The 24,285-nt window shown below is 46.3% G+C and overlaps 1 protein-coding gene and 2 long non-coding RNA genes across 3 annotated transcripts in view; 1 reads left to right on the forward strand and 2 right to left on the reverse strand.

The window, feature by feature from the left end:
• Cep63 (centrosomal protein 63) overlaps window positions 1–212 on the reverse strand; it is a 51,469-nt gene extending 51,257 nt beyond the window's left edge. Inside the window, exon 1 of the mRNA NM_001037772.1 lies at window positions 109–212. Coding sequence (NP_001032861.2) covers window positions 109–197 — 89 coding nt within the window. The 5' untranslated portion in view covers window positions 198–212. The remainder of the gene's footprint in view (window positions 1–108) is intronic.
• An 11,722-nt stretch (window positions 213–11,934) lies between these two features.
• On the reverse strand, window positions 11,935–12,532 carry LOC134480096 (uncharacterized). Its single transcript, XR_015628008.1, has 2 exons — window positions 12,311–12,532; window positions 11,935–12,146 (listed from the first exon to the last, which is right to left on the reverse strand). It is a non-coding gene; the product is annotated as an uncharacterized LOC134480096 (long non-coding RNA).
• Window positions 12,533–13,387: 855 nt separating this feature from the next.
• Window positions 13,388–16,147, forward strand: LOC148004321 (uncharacterized). Its single transcript, XR_015628009.1, has 2 exons — window positions 13,388–14,532; window positions 15,291–16,147. It is a non-coding gene; the product is annotated as an uncharacterized LOC148004321 (long non-coding RNA).
• Window positions 16,148–24,285: the final 8,138 nt, after the last annotated feature.

Consider the following 24,285-nt stretch of genomic DNA (forward strand, 5'->3'; position numbering starts at 1 on the left):
CCCAGGGCCTTGCGCTTGCTAGGCAAGCGTTCTACCACTGAGCTAAATCCCCAACCCCTCAGCTCCAGTTTTGCTCCTGTCAAATTTTAATACTTCCCAACTACTTACGTGTGTCCTTCAGCACAGGTTGTTGAAAATACAAGCAGGAAAGACAGAAGAAACCAGACATGAAGAGAACCACAGACTCGTACTCCCATGCCTGGGAGGTGTTCTGAGTGAACTTAGCCTGTAGGTGGGTGTGCCCTGAGCAGATACCCCACTCACTGATAACTGGCATTCTTAAGATTCCCAGGCTGTTTTTAAGTCACTGCATAAATGTACGGATTAAAAAGTTACCTCTGAAGAATTAGGGGATGGCTTAGTCAGTACCTAAGTTTGATCCCAACTCCGGTAAAAACTGGACTTTGTGGCATGGTGGTATGTGCTTGTATTGTAATCCCAGTTAGCTGCCAGCTACCTCTGTTCTCTATCTATGGCCATGGCCTTGTACCACCGGAGAGGTTCTCTGCCTGAATGGAGTACTCCTATTCAGAGTAATAATGGCATCTCATACCTCAGAACCCCTTCAAATATAAAACACTGTCGAGCCAGTAGTTAGTACTACATTTATACAAAAATTTGTCAGGGGTGGAGAAATTACTCAAGAGGTTAAGAGCACTTACTGCTCTTGCAGAGGACTTGGGTTCTGTTCCTGGCACCCACATGCCAGCTCATACCTGTCTGTGACCCCATTTCGGGGAGGTTCCTTACCTTCTTCTGGCCTCTGAGGGGACTGCACACATGAGATGAGTATGTACACATAATAGGCAAGGCGCTCATAAGAATAAATCTTTTTCTATAAGAAGAACCCATGGCATCAAGCCTTGGGGATAGATGTACTGCTGTGAAATGTCAGTTATTGGCTCTCCCTTCCAGCCGTCTCCTGGAGACAGTATAAACACAGCGCTCCAGAGGACACAAGCTGGGTACCTTTGGCAGCCAATATACAGAGACACAGTGGCTAGAGAATGGGTGGAAAAAAAAAAACAGGAAAAGGAATATTCATGAAGCACAGCGTAGTAGATCCCAGTAGATTTCATTCACTTTAAAGAAAATGTACCTGCCCTGACTTTCTGAACCAACACCTGACGTGTGAGTGGCCCAGGAAAACCATGAGGGGTGAATGCTGACCATAGAGCAAGAGACAACACAAAGCCTCAAAGTGGAACCAGTGTTGCCAGCGAGGGACCCGGGTGGGCTACAGGCTTCTCCACATTTCCTGAGTCATTGAAAGGTTTAATCCGAGCTGGGGACTGCCTGATCCTTTTGGTTTTGTCTTTTTGTTTCATTTTGCTTGGTTTGGTTTCAAGACAGACTTTCTTTGTCTAAACCCTGGCTGGCCTGGAACTCAGAGCTCCTGCGTTTGCCTCCCAAGTGCTGGGATTAAAGGTGTGAGACACCACCACTGGGCTTTGAGTTGTTGTTGTTATTGTTGTTGTTGTTTGTTTGTTTAATGCAAGTCACCCCAGTAGATGGATTTCAGTTAAGACAGGAAGTGCAAAGACAAAAGAGCTCTGAACTGAATAAGATGGTGGTGGCTTGGACTGTGGAGGTGGAAGTAGAGGAGTTGTGGATAGCTCTTCCGGGTGGACTGGTCCAGGCTTGCCCACTGCACAGTATTCCTGGCAGTGAGAACCCTGGACTGTGGCTGTACGCTTCTAAAGAGACTCACAAGCAGTGTGAGCCTTATCTTATAACCCAGAACTGAATTCTCTGAGCCGGACTCGGGCCTGCAGACACAGCCTCTGTCCTGAGAAACAGCCAGAGGCCCGGAGCTGCCCGCCATCTGAAGCCCGTCCTAGACCCACCCCTGCATGGTATCGTAACAAGGGCAGCTGGGATGGAGGGAACACTTCAATGGTTTGAGCCCTGCCTTTTCTTTTTAGCTAGATGTCACTGTCCTTTGAAAAGGAGATGACGGCTTAAAATTTAATGTCATTCCAAGTTAAAGTTAGCTTGTTGCAGGTTAAAAGACTTATAAAAGCCACCAAATAGTAAGTGCCTTACAACCTAGACTGTCACATCTCAAACCCTATGTCCTTGCCAAAAGCCACATCAGTGCCCTAGAAAATCCCATCAAAATTCTCAGAATTTTCCTGTGAACAGAGACAGAACTGAAAAGTCTTATTAGGGGACCTTAGATATATGAAACAGTAAATAGTCCTGTTAAATTACCAAAATATAATTGCAACCAAAAAAAAAAAAGATGGTCTCATTCGGTTGGGGGGGAGGGGGTTGGTTGCCCCCCCCCCTTTATTTTTTTGGTTTGTCTTTTTTTTTTTTTTTTTTTTTGAGTTTGTCGTCAGTGCCCCTTTGTACCCAGCAGGGGCCGCTCGACTCCTTTTTAAAATTTTGTGTCTGGTTCCTAATGCCTTCCTGTACCAAAGTCCCTCAGTGAACCCAGTGGAAGCAGCAAGTCCTGAGGGGGCTGGCCCAGAAGGGCAGCTGGGACTCAGATGATGGACACTTCTAGTCTGCCTCTGCCCCTGAGCCAGCCAGCTCTGCACTCTCAGAAGCATGCATTTAGACTAACGCTTCACCTTTCTTATCCTGAACCTTTCAAGCGCTTGTTAAAGCGTTTTCATCTTGCAATGGATTCCGAACGTTATGTAGCTAGCTAATCCACAGCAGCCATCAGTCAGGGTTCCATGTTGACTAGAGAGGAGTAACCCAAACGTCACTACATTGGGAGGGCGAGCATTCAAGGTTCCGTATCAGCAGACTTTAAAGCACTAGAAAAGCAGGCAGATCCCAGAGAAGCAGAGCAGAGAACTAGGGCGAGCTCCTTAGCGACCGCCCGGGGCCGCATACAAGGGACTTCAGGGCCCTCTCAAGGTCTCCCAAGGCGGTTGCAGATTGAATTCTGGAAGGCTTGCCTGAGTGACCATGGGATAAGGGGCAGGTAAGATTCTGTAAGCTGAGCAGGACAGGTGCTCGGACAGCTAAGAGCACTTGAGGCAAGGTAATCATGTGACTCCGGGGCATGTCCTAACTGCAGTTTCCCTTGGCTCTTAGCCAATGACTATGTAACCTTCTCTAGCCCTGTCTCAGAGTAGACCCTTTGACCCAAATAAGGTATGAAAAGTACAATGACAGCTGGGGACAGTGCTCAACTCCTCCGTCCATTACTGCTGCTCAGTAGTATGAAGACTTTATGCCTGTTTTTCTTTAGATTGTTTTACTCAGTTGGTTAAATATATGCAAGAACTATTTCTGTGGCTCAAATTTGGACTAATCATAGCCGTTTCCTTTGTTTTCGGCTAATACCGCTCTGAGAGGTGATTGTGCCTGGGCAGAAAAACATGCTCGCACACACACTCATTAGCTGGGTTTGCTGGGGGCAGGAAAAGGGGACAAAGGGTAGAGAGCTCAAAAATACCAAATGACTGGAGAGGAAATGAGAGAGGGTGATGTGAAAAGCCCGTCCCTGTCATCCACGTCTTCCCTGGTGACTCAGACCCCCTTTATGGAGATGCCATCACCCAAGGGCAAAAAAGACTTTCCTCCACCCATACTCTGGTCTTGCCTTCGCTCTTCCGGACGTTCTGCCCCCAGATTCCATGCCACCTGCCTTCTAAATGCTACTCACTAAGTGGCAGCCATGCTGGTAACTGGCGGACTTTCTGCCAAACCACCAGTGAGTTTGCCGTAAGGCCTGCCCTTGACTGAGACCCCTTGTGGTCTGATCCGTCTTCTTTCAAGGCTCTTGCATTCCCAGCCTCTCTCCTTCCAGGCTCTATTCCCACAGCCGTGGTGATTTTAGGAGATGTACCTACCTCTCCACACACCCTGCTCTCACCCAAGCTGTCCCGGATCTGGGGAGGTAAAGGGACTCTTGGGAGTCTTGGGAATACAGGCTCCAGGCATCAGAGCCCTACACTGGGCTCAGGACACTCATGGCAGAAGCTGGTCCTTGTTTCCCCACGGGCTTTTCTCACCCTGTATCTTTCTCTCAGTCCGTCAGCCATCTTCCCATAATATTTGTTTGGGTTTTTTTTTTTTTTCTGTCACTTGCTTTTTTTATTATGTTACTGTAACTCTAGCATTTATCTTCTTATCTAAAAGCATTTAACTTCTTTCCCTCCCTGCTTTCATTTTGCAAAGTCTCTGAAATACCTTTCATGTCAGATCCACAGCTCATTTGTTTCCCTTTAATAGTTGCTTATCTAGGGCTGGAGCGATGGCTCAGTGGTTAAGAGCACTGACTGCTCTTCCAGAGGTCCCGAGTTCAATTCCCAGCAACCACATGGTGGCTCACAACCATCTGTGATGGGATCCGAGCCCTCTTCTGGTGTGTCTGAAGACAACTACAGTGTACTCTTATATAAAAAAAAATAAATCTTTTTTAAAAAATAGTTACTTATCTAACATTCTGTATGCATAAAATGTGTGTACAGTAATTAAGAGCACAGACCTTGAAACAAGACGACTTCGGCTCAAAAACCAAAGCCAGGCAACACTCCAGCTGTACAACCCCTCACAGGTTATTACCTCACTAAACCCAGGTCTCCTTGAAACCAAGATTGACAGTACACCTACATCACGCACTTCTCAGGTTAAATGAGGCAGTGCAGGTGATGTATTTGAGCAGATTGGGACCCAGGACAAACACCTGAAACCTGACCTGTCGCTTGTTATCAATATAATGCGATAGGCATTTCAAAGGCATCCTATATTAAACTGTGGAGTCCAAATATATCTCGTGGCCTTTAGAGATGTCAAGGTTAAGCAGCAATAACTCAGAAGGCAGAAGACCTGGGTGGGAGTTCTCTCTTAAGGGAACTACACTGGGGTTTGAACCCAGGACCTTCCATTTTGCTCAGGAAGCACTCTACCCCTGAGCTCCAGCCCCTGCCTGACTCTGGTTTTAAGATCTAGTTGACCCCTTGCTGATCTTGGGACCAGGAGGAGTCTGTCAACTTTTCTCGGCCTTCTGGAATCAAAGAGTAAAAATGCATTCAACACTCCACGGTAGCTTAAAGAATGATAATCATTTAAGTTAAGCATCCAGACTTCATTTCCTGCATACATTTTTTCTCAAATTGATGTTTCAACAGCTCTTGGTGTGGGTGCTGTTGATATGTTTGTGTGTGCGTGGCTGACTATGAATTTACATAAATGTGTTTTAAGCAGTCTGGAAGGAAAGACAACAAGCCTATGGGCAAGGGTCACATCCAGGGATAAGAGTTGACAGGCTGAGAAAGGAAATTCCACAGCTAGCATTCTGAAAAAGTGGTGGCTCTTTGGATAATTTTTTTCAGATAATCATATGAAGGCTGCAAAACTTAGAAAAGTATTGTTTATGTTCATGAAAACAAAACCAAAAACCTCTTCTCACTGCTTTTGAAAGAGGATCTGGGACATGGGTCAAAACTCTTATCTGTACTGAGTAACTTCCAAGAAAGCCACAGATCTACTCAAAGCACTCTGGGAAATGCAAGTATAGATCTGAAGTTGGGTTCCTGTCTGATAGTGTGTAAGGCCACATAAGACACTCATGTACAAGAGCACAATGTGAAACATACCCAGTGCACAGTTAATGCTCAACACATATCTACTGGACCAATGGACTGCTGGATCTGTATGCGCGGACACATCAGATGCATGGATTCCTGGGTAGACCTGTGGATGGATATATAGGAGGACGGGTACACACATGGAAAGCATGCAAGAGGAAAGATGGAGAGACGAAGGCCTCTGGCTGTTGAAGGCACTTAGGAAAGCGGGTGTAAGAGCTGACCTTTGAGAGGCTGGCTGTAGACACCTGGACTTTGGAAGGGGTTGAGAAGATGCCTTACAGTAATGGCATTCTGATTATTTCTGATGAAGTCTCTTTCCCTCCCTCTCTCCTCCTTTTTATCTAGGTGTGTTTGGAGGCATGTGAGACTTTTTTTTTTTTAGATTGTCCTATCATCCTTGCATAGGGAGTATAAAGGTATAGGGAGTACTAATACATTTAGTGAGGTGTTAAGTACTGTTAAGTACATTGCAACAAAGAACTGTTCTAGCCAACTTCTTTTTCTTTCTCTTCTTCCCCTTCCTCCTCCCCCTTTTCCCTTCTTCCTCCTCCTCCTTCTCCTCTTCCTCCTCCTTCTCCTCCTTCTCCTTATTCCCTACCTCCCCCACTGAGATAGGGTTTAACGTTATAGCCCTGACGGGAACTCACTGTATCCACCAGGCTGACTTCAAGCGTGTGATCCTTCTCATGCTTCTAACTCTTTTTTTTTCTTTATGTATTTTATGTGTGAGAGTATTTTGTAGGCATGTACATCTGCATACCAGAAGAGAGCACTGGATCCCATGGGACTACTGTTATAGATGGTTGTGTGCAACCGAGTGAGTATTGGGAATGAAACTCGGGACCTCCGGAAAAGCAGCCGGTGGTCTTACCTCTTGGGCCATCTCTCCAGTTCTACTATCCCACTTCTAATGGTGACCACAGGCAGAAACAGCAGTAGGTGAGGGGAGCATCCTAACAGATGCCCAATGATGTAAAGAAGTTGCTGGTGTGGCATGGTGGTGTGAAAATGCTTGGCCCGTGGGAAGTGGCACTGTTAGGAGGTGTGGCCTCGTTGGAAGGGCATCACTGTGGGGGCAGCTTTAAGATCTATGCTTAAGCTACGTCCAGGGAGGAAGAGAGTCCTCTCCTGACTATCTCTGGACCAACAAGTAGCACGTCTGCCTGCCCACAGCCATGCTTCCCACAAAGATAATAAGGGACTGAACCTCTGAAACTGTAAGCCAGGCCCAACTAAATGTCCCTAGAGTTGCCTTGGTCATGGTGTCTCTTTACAGCAATAAAACCCGAACTACCGAGACATGAATATTGGCACCAGTTTTTTACTTTGGTCAGCCTACTCATGTGACATGTCCTCTCTCCTACACACATGAGCAGGGGAGTTGAGTAGGGGAATACAATTGCAAAGATGACTGGTAGGGAATGGGGACCTGATAGGCAAATGCAGGACTGGTCAACAGATTAAACCTTTAATGTTAAGGAAGAGGGGCCCAATCAAGCCTTCTGAATAGGAGGGTGATCTATCACATCTATTCTTTGAGGATGCCAAACCCATCTATTTGGGGATGCCAAACCCACCTTTTTTTTTTTTTTTTTTAAGAATTATTGGGTGCTGGAGAGATAGTTCAGTGGTTAAGAGCACTGACTGCTCTTCCAGAGGTCCTGAGTTCAATTCCCAGCAACCACATGGTGGCTCACAACCATCTGTAATGGGATCTGACGCCCTCTTCTGGTGTATCTGAAGACACCTACAGTGTACTCTTGTAACAAAATAAATAAAATCTTTTTTTTTAAAGAATTACTTACAGTGTATTCATATACATAAAATAAATAAATAAAATCTTTTTAAAAAAAGATTTACTTATTTTATTTATGTGAGTTCATGTTGTTATAAAAATATAAAAAATAAAAGGCAGTCTTTTACCCGCTCTAGGTCCAGCGCCTTAGTGCCCCAAGATATCTGCTGAATATCTTCATCTCAGTCAGCAAAACCTCTCACCTGCTCTGCTCCATCCCATATCACACTGCCAAAGGCCTCTCTCTGAGCCTGGCAGCAATCTCTACCTATCTAGTTCCCAAGGCAGGTTTCCATGCCAGAAACACACATCCCAACTCTGTGGCGGCCCAGATCAGCCGCTGCACACTTTCTCACACTTAAATCGCTACATGAAAGAACACACAACACAATAACCTTTGGCCCAGATGATAAGATATAATTGCCCACCTAAACATACCAAGCCCAATACACATTCATCGATTAAAAACATTTGTAACAACCTGTAAATACACAGAGCAGAATCTTAATGTCACCTGCCATATTGTCCAGCCACAGTTCTCTCTCTCTCCCTCCTGTCTCTTCCTCCTTTCTGTTCTAATCTCCTCCTCTTCCTTCACACTTTTCTCCCACCTATCCTTCCTTCTTATCCAATGACAGGCCTCCTTCTATCTTGTACCTGCCTCACCTGTGACATCATCCCACAAGTTCACTGTAGCTGTCTTCAGACACACCAGAAGAGGGCATTGGATCCTATTACACATGGTTATGAGCCACCATGTGGTTGTTGGGAATTGAACTCAGGACCTCTGGAAGAACACTCAGTGCTCTTAACCACTGAGCCATCTCTCCAGCCCCTATTAAGGCATTTGGATAACCAAAAAGTGTGAAGTCATCAAAATTAATTACTGTTAAGCTTTATCAACAGGGGAAAAGGCTTGAGAAAAGGGAAAGAAGTGGTCCCAGTTTTAAAAACCTTTTCCAGATTTAAACTATGGGTTTTTTGTTTGGGGGGGGGAACAAATTATTCATCAAATCATCCAAGTTAAGCTAGCTAGAACAATTAGTTTTCCATTGGTGGGGATGGGGGCAGTGTTCATCTAGATTCCTGAATCTCCTCATATTACACTTGATCATTTCAAAAGGCTGAGATGAGATAACACCTCACAGTAGAGATAGTTTTAAGAATTAAACAAAAATTGTCTATCAAGGCATTTTGAGGGCTGACAAGATGGCTCAGAGGGTACAGATGCTTACCACTAAGCCTGATGAAGTGAGTACACTTCCCAGAACCCACTGTGGAAGGGGAGAATTGACTTCTGAAAGTTATCATTGTACCTTAGCACTCAAGAGCATGTGACCTATACACACCACCAGATCATTGGCATCGTCATTCCTAAAGTAAAACGAAATATAAAATGTAGCCGTGTCCTTTAAAAATTCTAGGCTGGAAGATGGCTCAGTGGTTAAGATCACTGATTGCTCTTACAGAGGTCCTGAGTTCAGTTCCCAGCAACCATCTGTAATGGGATCTGATGCCCTCTTCTGGTGTGTCTGAAGACAGCTACAGTGCACTCACATATAATAAATCTTTAAAAACTCTGAGGTAGAGGTGTCTTCTTAAGCTAGCCTAAGAACTAGAAACTAGGAAGGCAGATGAACATAAAATGCCTACATGAGAAGGGATATGAAATTAAATAAACAGATGATTGTTGCATGTATAACAGCTGAAATTATCCCCCAAGTAACACACAAAAACATCAGCAAATCCAGTAGAAAAACATAACCCAGTTAGCAAAGTAGGCAAGGGGTATAATTGAGCAATCCATGGGGAAAAAAAAGATACAAAACACAAAAGCATGATTATATCACGGATTGCACACTAGCTCAGCCCATGCTCCCCATCCTGAAGCTTACCTTCCTACACACTGGAATGTGGACAGCAAAGGTTTCCGCTTCCAGCCTCCTTAGAGCTGAGCTTTTGCATATGGCATGGTGTGTCCATTAAAAGCCACCAGCTCCGCTCTCAAACAAGGTGTGTGTGTGTGTGTGTGTGTGTGTGTGTGTGTGTGTGTGTGTGTGTGTGTGTGTGTGTTTTATTCTGCTTCTATATGCAGTCTCCAGATCCATGGGTTTCCCAGACAGGAAGTAGGTATCCATTCTATTACTTAGAGGGCATGGTCCTGGAGATCAGGTATCCCTGAGGCTTCCTGGTTTCCAGAGTGCCAGGTCTGTGATTAGGTCCTAGGTTCCCAAGTCCCCAGCTTCCAGCTCATGGCAGAAGGAGAAGTTAGATCTATGGGTCAGTCTATAGCTAAGGTTCAGACATGGAATCTCAACCTGGAACCTTCTAGTCCACCAGATTGGACGTAATTTTAATGGACTGGTTTTTCAATAGTAAATCTCTTTCCCCATGTACTACCTGAAGTGGCTTCTATCATCTGAAGCTGAGCTTTACTAATAATTAAATTAATTAATTAATAATTTAATTAATAAAGAAAGAAATACAGATTATCAATGGTGCTTCATCAGGTGTCCACCCTTTAGGAGATTAGCAGAGAGCCCCACACTGACTGTCCTTCCCAGAAGTTATGTCTTGGAGCAGCCATTTTTTTTTTCCGGAGCTGGGGACCAAACCCAGGGCCTTGCTAAATCCCCAACCCCTAGAGCAGCCATTTTCAAACACAGCTTGGTAGCATGCCCCTAGATGTAACCAATTCATCCCATCAAGGAACAAACCTGAAGGATTGTCAAAGAGAAACAGGGCACACGTCCTTCCAGAAACACTTCCCAGGGTTCTCAATCTCGTCACTGCGAGGAACGGAAAAACGATAAGGGAAAGCTGAAGCCCCCATCAACAGTGGACTGCCTGAAGAATTACTGCATAATCATTCCTTTCCCAGGGGTCAAGGAACAAGACAGAGCTGCCTACGTGAGCGAGGGGAACGTCCCTGCAAGTATGAAGTAACTTATTGGTGTGCAGAGCGTGACCTTATTCGTGATTGAAAACATGCACTTTCCTCTGAACACGTTTGCCTAAACATGGAGAAAGGTGGGAGAGGACACCAGCAAAGCTGCCCGGGAGCTGGTGACAATGGCGGAAGAACCCACGTGTGGCTTTCGCTTGTATTTTCTCTAGAGTCTTAAACTCTCCTGTTTGGGTGTTTTCTGAGATTATACTCATATGACCCATAAGTATATGGCTCAACTCTCTACGGAGCAAGATCGAATTTTCCAGTGTCTGAGGAAAAGACACTTGTGGTTTCCTAGAGGAAGCCCAGAGAAAGGGGAGGCAGGACAGAACACAGCACTTCCTGAATCTTCCTGAAGGACCAGAATGTTCAGTGGTCTCTTCTTAGGACCTGAATTCTTTTCGTAACATAGAATAGGTGCACATTAAGTAAAAATCCTTGGACACACATCGTTCTCCTGCATAAGCAGATTTTTCCAGATGTGGAAGCAAAGCCTGCGGCTTGCTCAGCTGTAATTATGGCCAAGAGTTATTGGTATTCCTCTTCTCCCTCCCCCACCCCAGCTGCTCAAGAGTAAGCATGTCCTCCCACTGTGGCCGGTGCCTTGCAGAGGCCACCATGTACAAGGACTGGGTGGACAGTCCCACTGCAGGCTAGGCCCTGCTGGGGAGCAGAGGCCAAGGTGACCTTCTATTCCCTCTTTCTGACCCTTTTAATTGACACGAGTCTCCCAGGTGTATCTGGACTCTAGCTGGTGACAGTACGGAGAACGATTGTCAAAAGAAAACATGACTGCTCCTAGCAGCCCCCGGAAGAGCCAGGTGGCACTGTTAGGATGACTTGGAGGCCCCCTTCATAACCAACCAGAGGGCTCTGAAAAGACCCTATTCATTGGATGTTGCTCCTTAACCTGCTGTTTATTTTTGAGATAGCAGTTTGAGAAGAATGGTGTGTGGAGGTGGGGGTGGGGTGGGGGTAGGGAATTGCAAAAGGGGGGGATGAGGGGACCGGAATTTTAATGAGAACCATCTGGAGTGGTTTCCAAGAGCATAATGTTTGGGACAAGAAAGTAATTCCTCGGCTCAAAGGAAGAAGGGAGAAGTGGAAGAGATCATTACATTGTGTTTACCCTCAAAATGGTGCCAAACAGCGCTGCTGGGACCAGGCAGGTCACCCCCGAGTGGGGTAGGGTGGGGGCTTTGAGGGGATCAGCGGTGTCTCTTGGCTCTGATGTGGCTGCAGGGAGAAGGAATGCTTCATTTCTGCCAGGGAGACTTTGAGGGATGGGTTGTGGTGGGCCCAGGGCCAGTCCCTGGAATCTGGGTAACTATGGAAACGGGCTGAGGATGACAACAAACACGGATGGAATTTCAGGCTTTACAGCCAGGGTAGGGAGGAACGGGAAAGTTCGGGAAAGTTCTGCTCCTTTCTTTTTCTCCTCTCTTTTCCTTTCCATTCCTTTCTGCTTTCCTCCTCTCTCTCTCTCTCTCTCTCTCTCTCTCTCTCTCTCTCTCTCTCTCTCTCTCTCTCTCTCTCTCTTTCGGGGAAAGAGGAGAGGCACAAGCAGACAGCCCACTCCTTGCCCCAGCACCCTAACAGAAGGACCATAAGCAAAAAATTCTCCACAAGTATCACCTTTTCACTTTACTTTTCTTTTATTCTTAACCTGTTGCATCTGATCAGGTATTCTGTGGCCACTAAAGCCACTCTTGAGGTAGTCTCCGTCCACTGTCGAACAGGTGGCAGGCCATCATAAGCACCGCCATCCTCCTTGGGGACTTCAGTGTAGCTTCTCAGTTCATCCTCACCACAGCCCTGTAGACCAGATGGTAGGGTCTCTGCCCTACAGATGGGGTAAAGAAAACTCAGAGCCAAAATCACCCGGAAATCAGAGGCCAGCTGCCTAGGCCCAAACCCCACATGCTGTCATCTGACAATCTTTATTCTGAGAAAAGAAAATTAATAATATGGCAGCCAAATTTTATGAAGGAGAATAAAGCAGCTTACAGTGACACATGCTCTCGCCTCAAGGATATGGCCTCAGGATGGCTGAGGGAAAATATATGGGGTGGAAATTGGGGAAAGTTTAGAGTTACTGAACAGTAAAGTGAAAGAAAAGACCATAAATTCTGCAATCCTCTCTCAGTCTTAACAGGAGCAGAATAGCCAAGGTCTATTTAGACCTGTTAGTAAATGGATCCTTGTCTTCCAGATGGAGAGAGCAAGGCTCAATCAGAACTTTCAACTCAGACTTCTGGCTTCCGAGGTTCCGGGTTGGTTTCTAGTATGAGGCATGAGTCTAGAAACAATGGAGTCCGTGCCTTGGGGCATGACTGGGCTGGATGAAGTCAGATGAAGTCCAGGTCAAAATGGGGAGTGGTAACTACTCCGCAGAAGTGAGGGCCGAGTCTGGGGTCAAAAGAGGAAGCAGGACAGAGTGGGCAGGCATTCCTCAAGACTCATCAGTGCGGTTTAAAATCCATTCAAATTCCTCATCAGGAGCCAGGAAGGAGCTAGCCACTGTCCAGCTAAGGATTTAACAAAGATCAGCCTAAGTCAGCAAAGTCACAAAACCTTAACCAGTTTTGAGAAACTTGCAGCTTCACTGGTGGGGAGGGGCTCCTGAGTAAGCCAGCAGGAAGTAAGAAGTACAGAAATTTCTGGAAATGAGAGAGTGGGGTTTTGTTGGTTGGTTGTTTTTTGTTTTTTTTTTTTTTGTTTGTTTTTGTTTTTTTAAATAAAAAAAAGTGTTGAAGGAAAAAGGAAGCCCTGACCCACATAAAGATAGTGTTTCAGTAAAACTAACTTGAGAGCAAAAGGGCCAGTGTGAGACGCTCAGCGAGGCAGTGCTGGCCAGCCCTCCAGGCTCTCCGTGTGGAGCCGATGTTACACATTAAAGGCAAACCTTTACCAAAATGCATCCAGTCTGCAGGAGATTGTCCACGGCCCTGTTGAAGTTTAACTGTGAAAAAATTTAAAGATTGCTTTAGCGCTTGGCAATTCTGGAATGCTTGAGATTTATCCTGAAATAATTGATTTTCTCTAAGGCTCTGCTTTGTAAAATTGTATCCTGAAAACCCCCTGGAGGGTGTGGCACTCCAGTCCTGACTATTTGTGTGTTTGCCTATGTGGGGGAGGGTGTGCATGTGTGAATATGTGCGTGAGTGCGTGTGTGTGTGTGTGTGTGTGTGTGTGTGTGTGTGTGTGTACCACACACACGCACATGCCTATGCCATATGTTAGCCCCAGGCATTTCTCTCAGAATCTGTCCACCTTGTTCTTAGAGACAGGGTGTCTCTCACTGGGACTTGAGGCTTGCTGATCAGTCTAGGGTAGTCGACAGACATGCTCCAGGGATTCTCCTTTCTCCATCTCCCTAGTTCTGGGATTAAAAGTTCCTGGCTTGTGTGTGGTAGGAAGCCATTGAAATGGAGTATATATGTATGAATGCACCAGCGCATGTGGCCTTGTTTGTGCATGGAGGCTAGAGGAATATATCCTGTGTCCTCTACTTTTTTCCCCTTGAGACTGCGTCTCCCACTGAGCCTGGAGTTAGGCTGCTAGGGAGAGACAGGAAACTCCCACACCCTTCCTCCTCTCTCCGCCCCTCACAGTGCCAGAGTTGTGAGCACATATGCAGCCATTCCTGGGTTTTCATGTGAATGCCAGAGATCAAACCCAGGTCTTCACGCTTGCCTGACATGTACTGTACCAACTGAGCTATCTCCCCATCCTCTCAGCAAACATATTTCTAAATTTATATTGCATATTTATTGCTGTGTATATGTGTGGGCATTCCCTCAGAGGGCCACTTGGGAGAATCGGTTTTCTCCTTCTTCCGCATGGATCTGAGGAGTGAACTCAAGTTGTCAAGCTTAGAGTCAGTGTGTCTTTACCTGCCAAGCTATCTCACCAGCTCAACAAGTATTTTTAACTATGCCAACCCCTAAACAAGGTGCTAATGTGCTATCAGATTATTGTTTCTTGGGCTAAAGGCTGTAACTGAGTTTCTGATATTAAAATACAGAATGGACTGTGAGCCCACGAGTCTCCCACCGAGGGCTGAGTTTTCTCCCTTCAGATGCCACGAGGACTTCACAAGCCTTTGGAGGCCACTGTTCGCTCCTGATGGGAATCTTCCGTCTATGATTCACGGATTAAACTCCTATAAATGGTTTTATGTACATGCTCAAAATATGTGGATCTGCAAGACGTCTAGGAGTGCTCTGGTAAGTGTGTATCTGCTCGTGAGAAAGTGTGCGTGGGAGGGAAGGCTGGAGTAGAAACTGCTTTCATTTTAAAAAGCCAGGAGGGTAAGCAAAACCTACTGATAGGCATCATCAAAGAAGCAAGAACGCAGGGCACAAAGGGGGAAGAAAGCCCGTGTTTCAAGGGCCATTCCTTTCATCCTCTCAGCCTTCCTAACGCTGCCGCCCCTAAATACAGTTTCACGTTGTGGTGACCCCCTCCACCGGAAAATTATTTTCAGTGCTACTTGTGTGACTTCGCTACTATTGTGACTCTTAATGTAAATATCTGTGTTTTCCAATGGTCTTGGGTGACCCCCGTGAAAATATCATTTGAACCCCGAAGGGGTCATGACCCATCGATTGAGAACCACTGCTTCAAGGCAGTGTTCCCTGATGAGAAACTGTGAACTGATGGTAACCTGTACCGGGAGAGAGGTTCCCACCGCCGGTGGGCTCCACGTCTGTACGCCGCACTCCTGTCATGCCAGTCTGACTGAGAGGGAACTGTGGTGCCCAGTGTGCCCACATGATTGTCATGAGGTCTCCGTGCCAAGCTGCCCTTTCCGGTCAATTCCAAACCGTTTCTTGGATGAGCAAATGTTTGAGTGCAGACATGCTGTCTGTAAGTCATGATCACACACCAGACCCCTCCATCCTGCCATCACTGTCGGGTACCCATGGCTCTCCTCCAGCTTTCCTGAGTGAGGTTAGTAAGCCTCATTTCCGTTCCCACCCAGATGCCTACTCGAGGCCAGAGTTTCTGTCATCTCTGATGAAAGTTCCAAAGCTGAGCTCCACTCGGCAGTGGGTCATCAATGACAGACGATCAACAAAGAAGCCAGTGTCCAGGAGATGGGGAGATGGAATGCCATTGCACCTTTTGCTTTGGTTGGTGACTTAAACACTACAGGGGATTGCCATTTCATATGATCTACCCAGCTCTAGGACTGGTTAATCCAGCACCTAAATGACATCTCAAGAGGTCCTTGTCTGACTTTAAGGATTTTTGGTTTGGTTTGGTTTGATGTTGTTTTTATTGCTTTGGGGGGCTGTTTTGTTTTGGTTGGTTGGTTTGGCTTCGGGGACTGTTTTGTTTTGATTAATTGGTTTGGTTTGATTTGGTTTTTTGGGACAGGGTTTCCCTGTGTAGCCCTGGCTATACAGGAACTAGCTCTATAGATCAGGCTAGCCTCAAACTCAGAGATTCACCTGCCTCTGCCTCCCAAGAGCTGGGATTAAAGATGTGTGCCACCACTGTCCAGAATTCTTCGTTTGTTCCAGTCATGGTTATAGGATGCTGTTCACAGCTCTGGGCAAGCTCTGGTCACCTCGGAACAGAAAGGGTCCTATCTTTTCCCTGTGGTTCACCTACAAGCAGATGGCCAGATCTGGGCTGTTGAGGACTTAGCCTTGTGGACCTCAGGCAGCCATCTCGTGACTGTGTTGTGATGGCTTATCTAAGAAGGGCTGAACTGTTTGGAAAAAAGTTAAGCTTCTTTCGTGATCCAAAAGCTTCCTCTTCAGCTTGGTTGCCTGTCACTCGTATCTCTGCTCCTGGGCCTCATTTGTCAGAATAAAAACCCGTCGATCCTAAGCTTCAATACCCAGGTAGAGATTGTTTGAGAACTTTTTGGAGCTGTTTCTCTCCTTTTTCCATGTGGAGTCCAGGGTTCGAACTCAGGTCATCAGCCTTGGCAGCAAACATCTTTACCTGCCGAGCCTTCTCCCTGGCCACTGTGGTGACTCCTCCTCAGAACTATCGAGGTTGTGATTTCCTAAGAAAGATGAGGCATGGATCACAAGATAAGCAAACTGGGTCACTACATGTGAACAGATATCCTGGGCCATTCCTAGGGTAGAAAATGAAACCTGGGGAGGGGAGTAGTGGAATTCAAATACATGGTCCAGTTTACAGTACTGCATCTGTGTTCATTTCTGTCTTCTGACAACCACACCGAGCTTTATATGAGATGTGAAAGTCAGACCGGCTCAGATGGGAAAGTGTTTTCCATGGAATCGTGAGGGCCTGAGTTTGATCCCTTGAACCCACAAAAGTTGGACGTGGTGGCACATGCTTGGAATATCAGATCTGGAATCTTGACCTTGGAATCGCAGAGAAATGAGGATCCTTGGGGCTCACTGGCCAGCCACTCTAGTCAGATCAGAGAACAAGGCCAGTGAGAGACCCTGTCTCCAGAAGAACAAAGCCAGAACCAAACAACCAAACCAATGTGGATGGCTCCTGAGACATGATACCCAAGGTTGAACTCTGGTTTCCACACATGTGCACGCACATACATGAGTGAACACACACACACACACGCACACACACAATGATATTAAAGACATAAAGGAAGCTGAAGAGAGGCTAACATTAGAGAAAGACGCCTGGTTTTGTACCTTCTCTGTGAATCTCAAATTATTCCAAGTTTTTAAATTTTTTTTAATGCTTTATCAGTCATTTATCTCTAGTAAGCAGTGGATCAATCAGACTCCTTCAACTCCTTAGTTAACACTAAGTCCCAAGGAGGTCAAGGACCTGTTCATCGCACCTGACGATCGGTGCCAGAGCTGGACCTAGGACCAAGTCTTGACACCTGAGTGGATGATTCATGTAGCCCAGGGGATGCCAGGCCTTTCTCGCAGGACTCTGTTCCCATGGAAACAGAGCTTTTTCTAAACACACTCAATTCCCCTGTGGCACTCGCCACATTAGCTCTGGATTATTGCATTTCAAAGTCCATTTTTCACATTGATAAATTACACAATTATAGGCGTCCAAGAATGAGCCGTAGCCTCATGCAGATGGAATTTGTACTAGAAATTCACACTGCCATATGGCCAGGGGATTAACATTAATCGTAAATACTCTCTGACGCCTGCCAGTCACATCCCTCTGAATTAAATGTTTTCTGAAAGGCCGTAGGTGAACATTGTTGACACCGAATGAACCAGAACCACCGTATTTCACAAGGACATCTTAAAGGGGTTGTGCTCCAAAGCACGTAGGTGGGGGGGGGGGGGGGCGTGACATACTCAGGGAAAAAAACGCTATATTAGATGATTCAAAAAAGTGACTTTAGCGATGACAGATGCTGATGTCAAAGACTCATTTGTAAAGTGTGGGTAACATGTGTCACATAAAATGTGAAGGAAAGGAATGAGATCCACGCCATCAAGGGCCATCGCCTGTGTCTGAGAATCCTGCTCCGACTGCTTGGTGTTTCATAACCCAGGATGAGACGATGCTCTCAAATGAATGAAAGAAAGAGCCCCTGATCTGCTTCCTGTCCCCAGATTCATCCATTCCTATCCTTCAGTGTCTCTGCCTGCCAAGTTCTGTCACTCATGCCTCCGGATCCTGTGCCAGGAGCAGTGTCATCTGCAAGTGTGAGATCCCTCCTTTCCTTTCCCCACCCAGTAATTACCCCTCTCCCATCCTGTAAGTGCCAGGCCCTTGGGCAGAGTCCAGGCATCCTGGAATGCTGATCGCAGAATGTCTGAACCCAGGGGATCCCTGAGAAACGCAAACAGGGATGGCTAATGAGTGCTCTCCCCTGTAATTGCCCTGACTAGTGGAATTATCTGATCAGAGCTACGCCACTTCTCTTCCTGAGCGTAGGGATGACTTGGGACACACCTCTCAATAGAGGGGGAAAGCCACAAGTTCTGTTGTTTGCCACACTATCCTTCATTAGCTTATGTGACAGATGGCTTTAAAAAAAGATCCTGGCAGACAAGAGGGATGCGCCCCAAACTGTAAAAGGTAATTTAGAAAGAATGTAGGCACTTCCCTACAGTTAAGTTACAGAAGTGCCCTGAAGGGACTCAGAGGTACCATGGGACAGAAGCAGGAGCTGAGATCCAGGCCTTGGGAGCCGAGGCTCTCTAACCAGCTGGCCATACTCCAGTCAACGATCGGCTTCCCTGGACCTTAGCTTCTTCATCTGAAAATGATCATCTGTGTACTCTCCAGATTCAAGGAATTCTCTGCCAAAAACAGGAGAGCTGAATAAATTATGGGGCATCCTCCTGACAGAATATCATGCAGCTGCTATGAGCCCTGTTTCCCAAGAACACTTGACAATGTGAGAACACACGGTGGGAGTTTAAATGAAAAATAAGAGGCAAATACTAAGTGTGGCCTACGGCTCTAAGGACACAAAAGGAAACACAAGCTTGCAGGCTGAGGGGGTGGGGGTGGGGGAGACAGGCCAAACATGTTAGCACAGAAAGTACCAACAGTGTTTACTGTGGGAAGTTGGCATTAGTTTTTATTACTGGAAGAACTTTAAATTGTGCTTATTACAAAAAAAGCTAATGCTTCATTTAAGGGTTCCAACAACACACAAACATAAACGGTAGAAATTATAGACCCTGGGTTTAATCCCCCAGCATGGAGGAGGAGGAGAAAGAGGAAGAAGGGATAAAAGGAAGTGAGGGAAGAAAGAATCGGGGAGAAGAGGAAAAGGAGGAGGAGAAGGAGGAGGGAGGAGGAGGTGGAAGAAGAGGAGGAAAGGAGGAGAAGGAGAAGAAAATGAGGAGGAGAGAGGAGGAGGAGGAAGAGGAGGAAAACAATACAGTGAGCCCTATTCATGATTTTTTTCCCCCGGAGCTGAGGACCGAACCCAGGACCTTGCGCTTGCTAGGCAAGCGCTCTACCACTGAGCTAAATCCCCAACCCCTCATCATGATTTAAGAGGTATGGAGAGGAGGGAGGAGAAGAATCTATACATAGACGCACCTACTCACTCAAAGTTACTGCATTTCTTTATTAAATATACGCCCATAAAGTAAAGACTATGAACCCCAAGTATGAATTTTAAAAACGTACCAGCTGAGACGTAAGTCAAGTAAGCTCGCAGGCGAGAAGGAGCTGCTATGTCAAATGCAGACATAGGCTCATAAAGACTCGAGGTCCATACAGCAAGCAGAGGGGAGAGCAGAAGATCTGCCAGGCATGGCCGTCCAGTGCGCACTTACAAAGAAGCCTGTTGTGGACTCCAGCATCACTCAGGAATGAAATGTCCCCAAGACAATGCTCGCTCCCCAGACTCGACCTCCCGCTCCTTGGCAGAAGAAACCTCGGTGCCCACCCTGCTACACTACCCACAGAGATGTTTCTATGAGGACCCTAACCAGGTCAGGCAACTACTATGGCAAGCCAGAGGGTTAGGTGAGCCGAAGCGCAAAGATTGCACCATTTCTGGAAAGAGACTCCCCAGCTTTGGAAGTTGAAAGCATATGCCATGGCCAGCGAGCCTCGGCAGTGAAAGCACTTCCCACACAAACCTACCTGACCAGCTGAGTTTGATCCCAGGAATACGCAGAAGTCCAGATAGAGGGCCTCACATCTGTGATCCCAGCACTTCCTTCTATAGGAGATGGGTGCCAGAGATGGGAGAATCTCCAGGAAGCTGGGAACCTGGGTAACCTGGAGTTCAAAGATTGGGAGAAACCGTAAGAGAGACCCTGCCTCGACCAGGTAAAAGGACAAAATCAACTCCTGAGAGCTGACCTCTGACCTCCACATTCACACAACATTAACTAGTTTAATGTTTTAAATATACAGCAATTCTAGTAAACTAAAAGGGAAAGTAAACTGTCAAAGAGATTCAAATCAACTCTCTTTAGGTGAGTGTGGAGGTTAAATTCCTTATCCTGTTGAAGAACTCACAGCTCACATCTGCAATCTTGGCCATTTTGTCTTTCTGTCTTTCTGTCTGTCTGTCTGTCTGTCTGTCTTTTTAAGACAGGGACTCTCTATATAGCCCCGGCTGTCCTTGAACTTACTTTGTAAACCAGCCTGGCCTTGAACTCACAGGAATCCCTCTGCCCGTGCCTCCTGAATGCCAGGATTAAAGGCCCATTCCCACTTCAATCTCGGCCATTCCAAGAGATTGAAATTCTAGAAAGAGTACTTAAGTCCTATAGCAAAATGAAAGTAAGAATGAGAACAGATGAGTTCAAGTACTAATACTTTCTCAAACCCTTAAATTTTATTTTCTATGTATTAGTGTTTGCCTGCATGTGTGTCTGTGCACCACATGCCTGCAGTACCCGTGGAGACCAGAAGAGGGCTCAGATCCCCTGGACCTAGAGTTACCTAGAGATGTGAGCTGCCATGTGATTGCTGGGAACCTAACCCAGGTCCTCTGGAAGAGCTGCCAGTGTTCTTAACCACTGAGCCACCATTCCAGCTCCAACCAGCACTTTCTCGAATGGCTTTAATATGAGTTTAATAATCAGCCTTACAGACACTGTGCTATCTGGGAGGCTTTGTTTTGTGAACTGCTTAAGGAATGGAAGACAATTCCATTGGCCAGATTGTAATTATAGGATGTCAGTTTTCAATCGAAGGGAAAGCAATTGAAGATTTAAGTAAGTTTCAGTTATTAACGGTGTAACTATTACATGAATGTGCAGATAAATAAGGAAACTTTTCAGTTAGCAGAACACGGATCTTTGATAAATTCAGAATATTAGTGAGTAAATCATTAAATAGAGAACAAGAATAGCAATCCACCTCCATCCTCAAAAGCCCTCAGTCGTAAAAGGCTTAAACTTGCTTGGAACAGCAGCTGGACATTTTGAGGACTCTAGTGACCAAGGTCTCTGGACTCCATAGCACCAAGATATAGGAAGGAAAAAGACAGAAAACTAACCTCTATCCTAACCAAGGAAACCTCTGTCTCTGTCGGAGGCCACACCCTTCACAAGAGGCCCGGGTTCAAATGGGTCCCCTCTGCTGTGAGGACAAAAGTGACACGTGCTCTGGAAACGTTCCTGAATAGGTCTGAATTCTAACCCCACCCCAAGCATCGTGTGGTGTTTCTACCAAAGATGCCACACATGTTAACATCTGAACACTTCTTGGTTCATCCAGGCACAGTGGAACCAGGAAGATGAGAAAGATGCGTCCAGTCTAGGGGCTTGAGGCCGTTAGTTAGGACACTAAATGGAGAAATTTGACCTTAATTGGACCCCGTACTATTGAACAATGCTAAACTGGTTGCTTTCAAATCTGTGGTTGAATTAGAATGCTATTCTTTAGCCCCAAAGCTTTTATTCTCTTATTCTTTTCCCTTTCCAGGTGTCTGGTACATTTCCATTCTTGGCAATCAAAGCTCTATGCTCAGAACACCTGTAGCTGATCCAAATGATGTCCCCCACCCCCACCTCACCCCACCCCCATTCCACCAGCAGGAATGCGAGCAGATCAGCCAGTCAGTGTCACAGTTAGATTCTGAAGTGTGGAGCCTCAGGGCTAGATTAAACTCTATATAGGGAGACTGAGCCAAAGACAGGGAGAAGTCGTCCTGTGGACCGGACTGCAGTATTCCCTGTCTTTTCAACAGCATGAGCCAAGAATTCCCCTAGTGGCTCAAACCAATTTGATTGGACCTTAACAGGAGTTTCTGAGAGACTTTTAAGAATCTGGAAATGTCACCGGTGATGCTGTCCTAAGAGAGAGCTGTAAGATTCTCTTCAAACGTAATTTCGATGAAGAGAAATGGGCTTTCTTAACACTAAAGCTGTCCTGCAGACGAACAACCTTCTTCAGGAGAGGAATATCTCCTCAGTGAGATAATGCAGGCAAGACTGGATGAGCTCCTGACGAGGATGTTGGCACGGAGGTTCCTTAACTGGGTGGAGCATGCGGATGGCAAACAGTGCCTTTTACTGTAACCGGCAACAGAAAGTAGAGGAGACGATTCCAAGGGGAAATGAGTGGGGCGGGCTTGTGACACTCTAGAGGGCCTCAGTTTAACCAATGAAAAGAGGCGATGTTAGTTCTTGGAATCTGACTTGGTCACCACTTGCACTGCTCAGTAACATTCACATCGAAGTCCAAGGCATGTCAGGGAAGTGTCTACACTCAGCTTCCACATAACAGAGCTGTTTGGCGATCATTCTCCAGTTATAAAGCCGCTCCTGTCCCGTTCACTTGGCTAATATGAGGGTGAACTGCGGAGGCAGGTGAGGGATTCTAGCTATACCTGCATGTTTATGAGACTGGGACTAAGGTCCTTTCAGGTCTCACAGCCCATCAGTACTGAGTGTTCCTCACAGACAAGCAACTAGATTAGGCACTGCAAGGCTGAGACGCCACAGAACATTTTCATTAGCAGCCTGGTTATTCTCCACATCCCCCGCCTTTCTTCTTCATCGTCTGTCCGTCCCCCACCTCACCCCACACCTCAGTTTACCATACTTTGGTCACTCGGTGACCTTTTCCTCAAAGACACCTTGCTCATTCCTGGTAACTCTTGTGCTCCTATGTACCAGGAAAACACCTCACACACATACACATGCACTACACACACACACACACACACACACACACCACCACCACCACCACCACCACCACCACCACCACCACCACCACTTACAACTGGCTTCCTGAGGTTGTCCAGCTATTAAAAGGGGTTATATCTCCTAAATGAGGTCTCACCTGACTGCCAAGCCATATAAGCAAGCTGTGTTTTAGCCCAAGGAGTACCTCCTCTAGTCTGTCAGAGTATGATCCATTCATTTCGTGGAACTTCTGACTAGGAGTACTGTCTATTTAACGCCCCCCCACTCCCTACCCCCCCCCCCCACTGACTCCATTAAAACACTCTAAAAGCAGAGACCATATATATCTGTTCTACTCTGCCACCTTCTACTTAGCAGAATCACTGGCACGTGGGGCACATAATCATGAGTGATTGTTAAATCAATGAATGACTAAATAGACTCTTTCTGCCTTGACCTTAGAGACATTCCTCTACTCTATTTCCTGTAAATGTGTAAACAAATGAAATTCAGAGGTAGGTACTCTTGTTTAAAACACTTATCCCTCATATAGAACGTGCCTTTTAATAGACTCGGGGTCAATTAAAATTGACCAGGGATAACCAACAGAAGTGGAACACAGAAGCTTCATTCATGGCCCAGCCCCCTTCGTGAGGACCCCTAGCACAGTCTGCAAATGCCAGCCACCCTTATTTTTATTGGGCAATAACCTAGCATGGGGAGCCTGGTGCCTCACCAGTTCAGTCTGTCTGGGTGAAGACTGAAAAACCGACGCAGAAAAACCTCCCTCTTCCAGCTCTGTGAAAAGCTAGCAATTCTTGAGTCGAACTTGACTCTCTGGTATGTCCATTGTTTCTCTTCCCACTATTGACAAATCGTGACTGGCCAGCTTGCCTGGTGTCTGAGATAATTGCCAGAAGATGGTTTTTAAGTTATGAGTGCACGTCATTAAAGCTGGGTTTGAACCACCCTCCAGAGGACTTTGCCCCCTGGGGGAGCTAGTTCTTTCTGAACCTAGCAGGAAGAGACCTGACATTATTTCAATGAAAGAAGGCAGGGAGGAACTCTCTGGAATGCCGCCTCACAGGCTTTCCTGGAGTTAGGTGTAATCTCAAGCGCCCTAAATATGTTGCTTAAGTGGCTACAGCTGGCCTCAGCCTCTTGGGGAAATCTGTGTGCAGGAGATGTGGCAACCAGCTTCCCACGGGGAGAAAAGAAAAGCACCTGGTTTACAGGAAGAAGATCTCAGGGTCAGGGCCACTTGGACCCTGCCCTTTCAAAAGAGGGTCGTGGGTCATTCGCTTCGGGCTAGAATACTGAATCTGAGGGGATGGCATTTATTTCTTGGTTTGTTTTTACAGTTGCTGGAAAAAACAGACTGTGGTTCACCCCTCCCTCACTTCTCAGTTACTCACCGACCAGTAGGTTTGATTA

Source organism: Rattus norvegicus, chromosome 8, assembly GCF_021556685.1.
Source record: "Rattus norvegicus strain SHRSP/BbbUtx chromosome 8, alternate assembly SHRSP_T2T, whole genome shotgun sequence".
Lineage (NCBI taxonomy): Eukaryota > Metazoa > Chordata > Mammalia > Rodentia > Muridae > Rattus > Rattus norvegicus.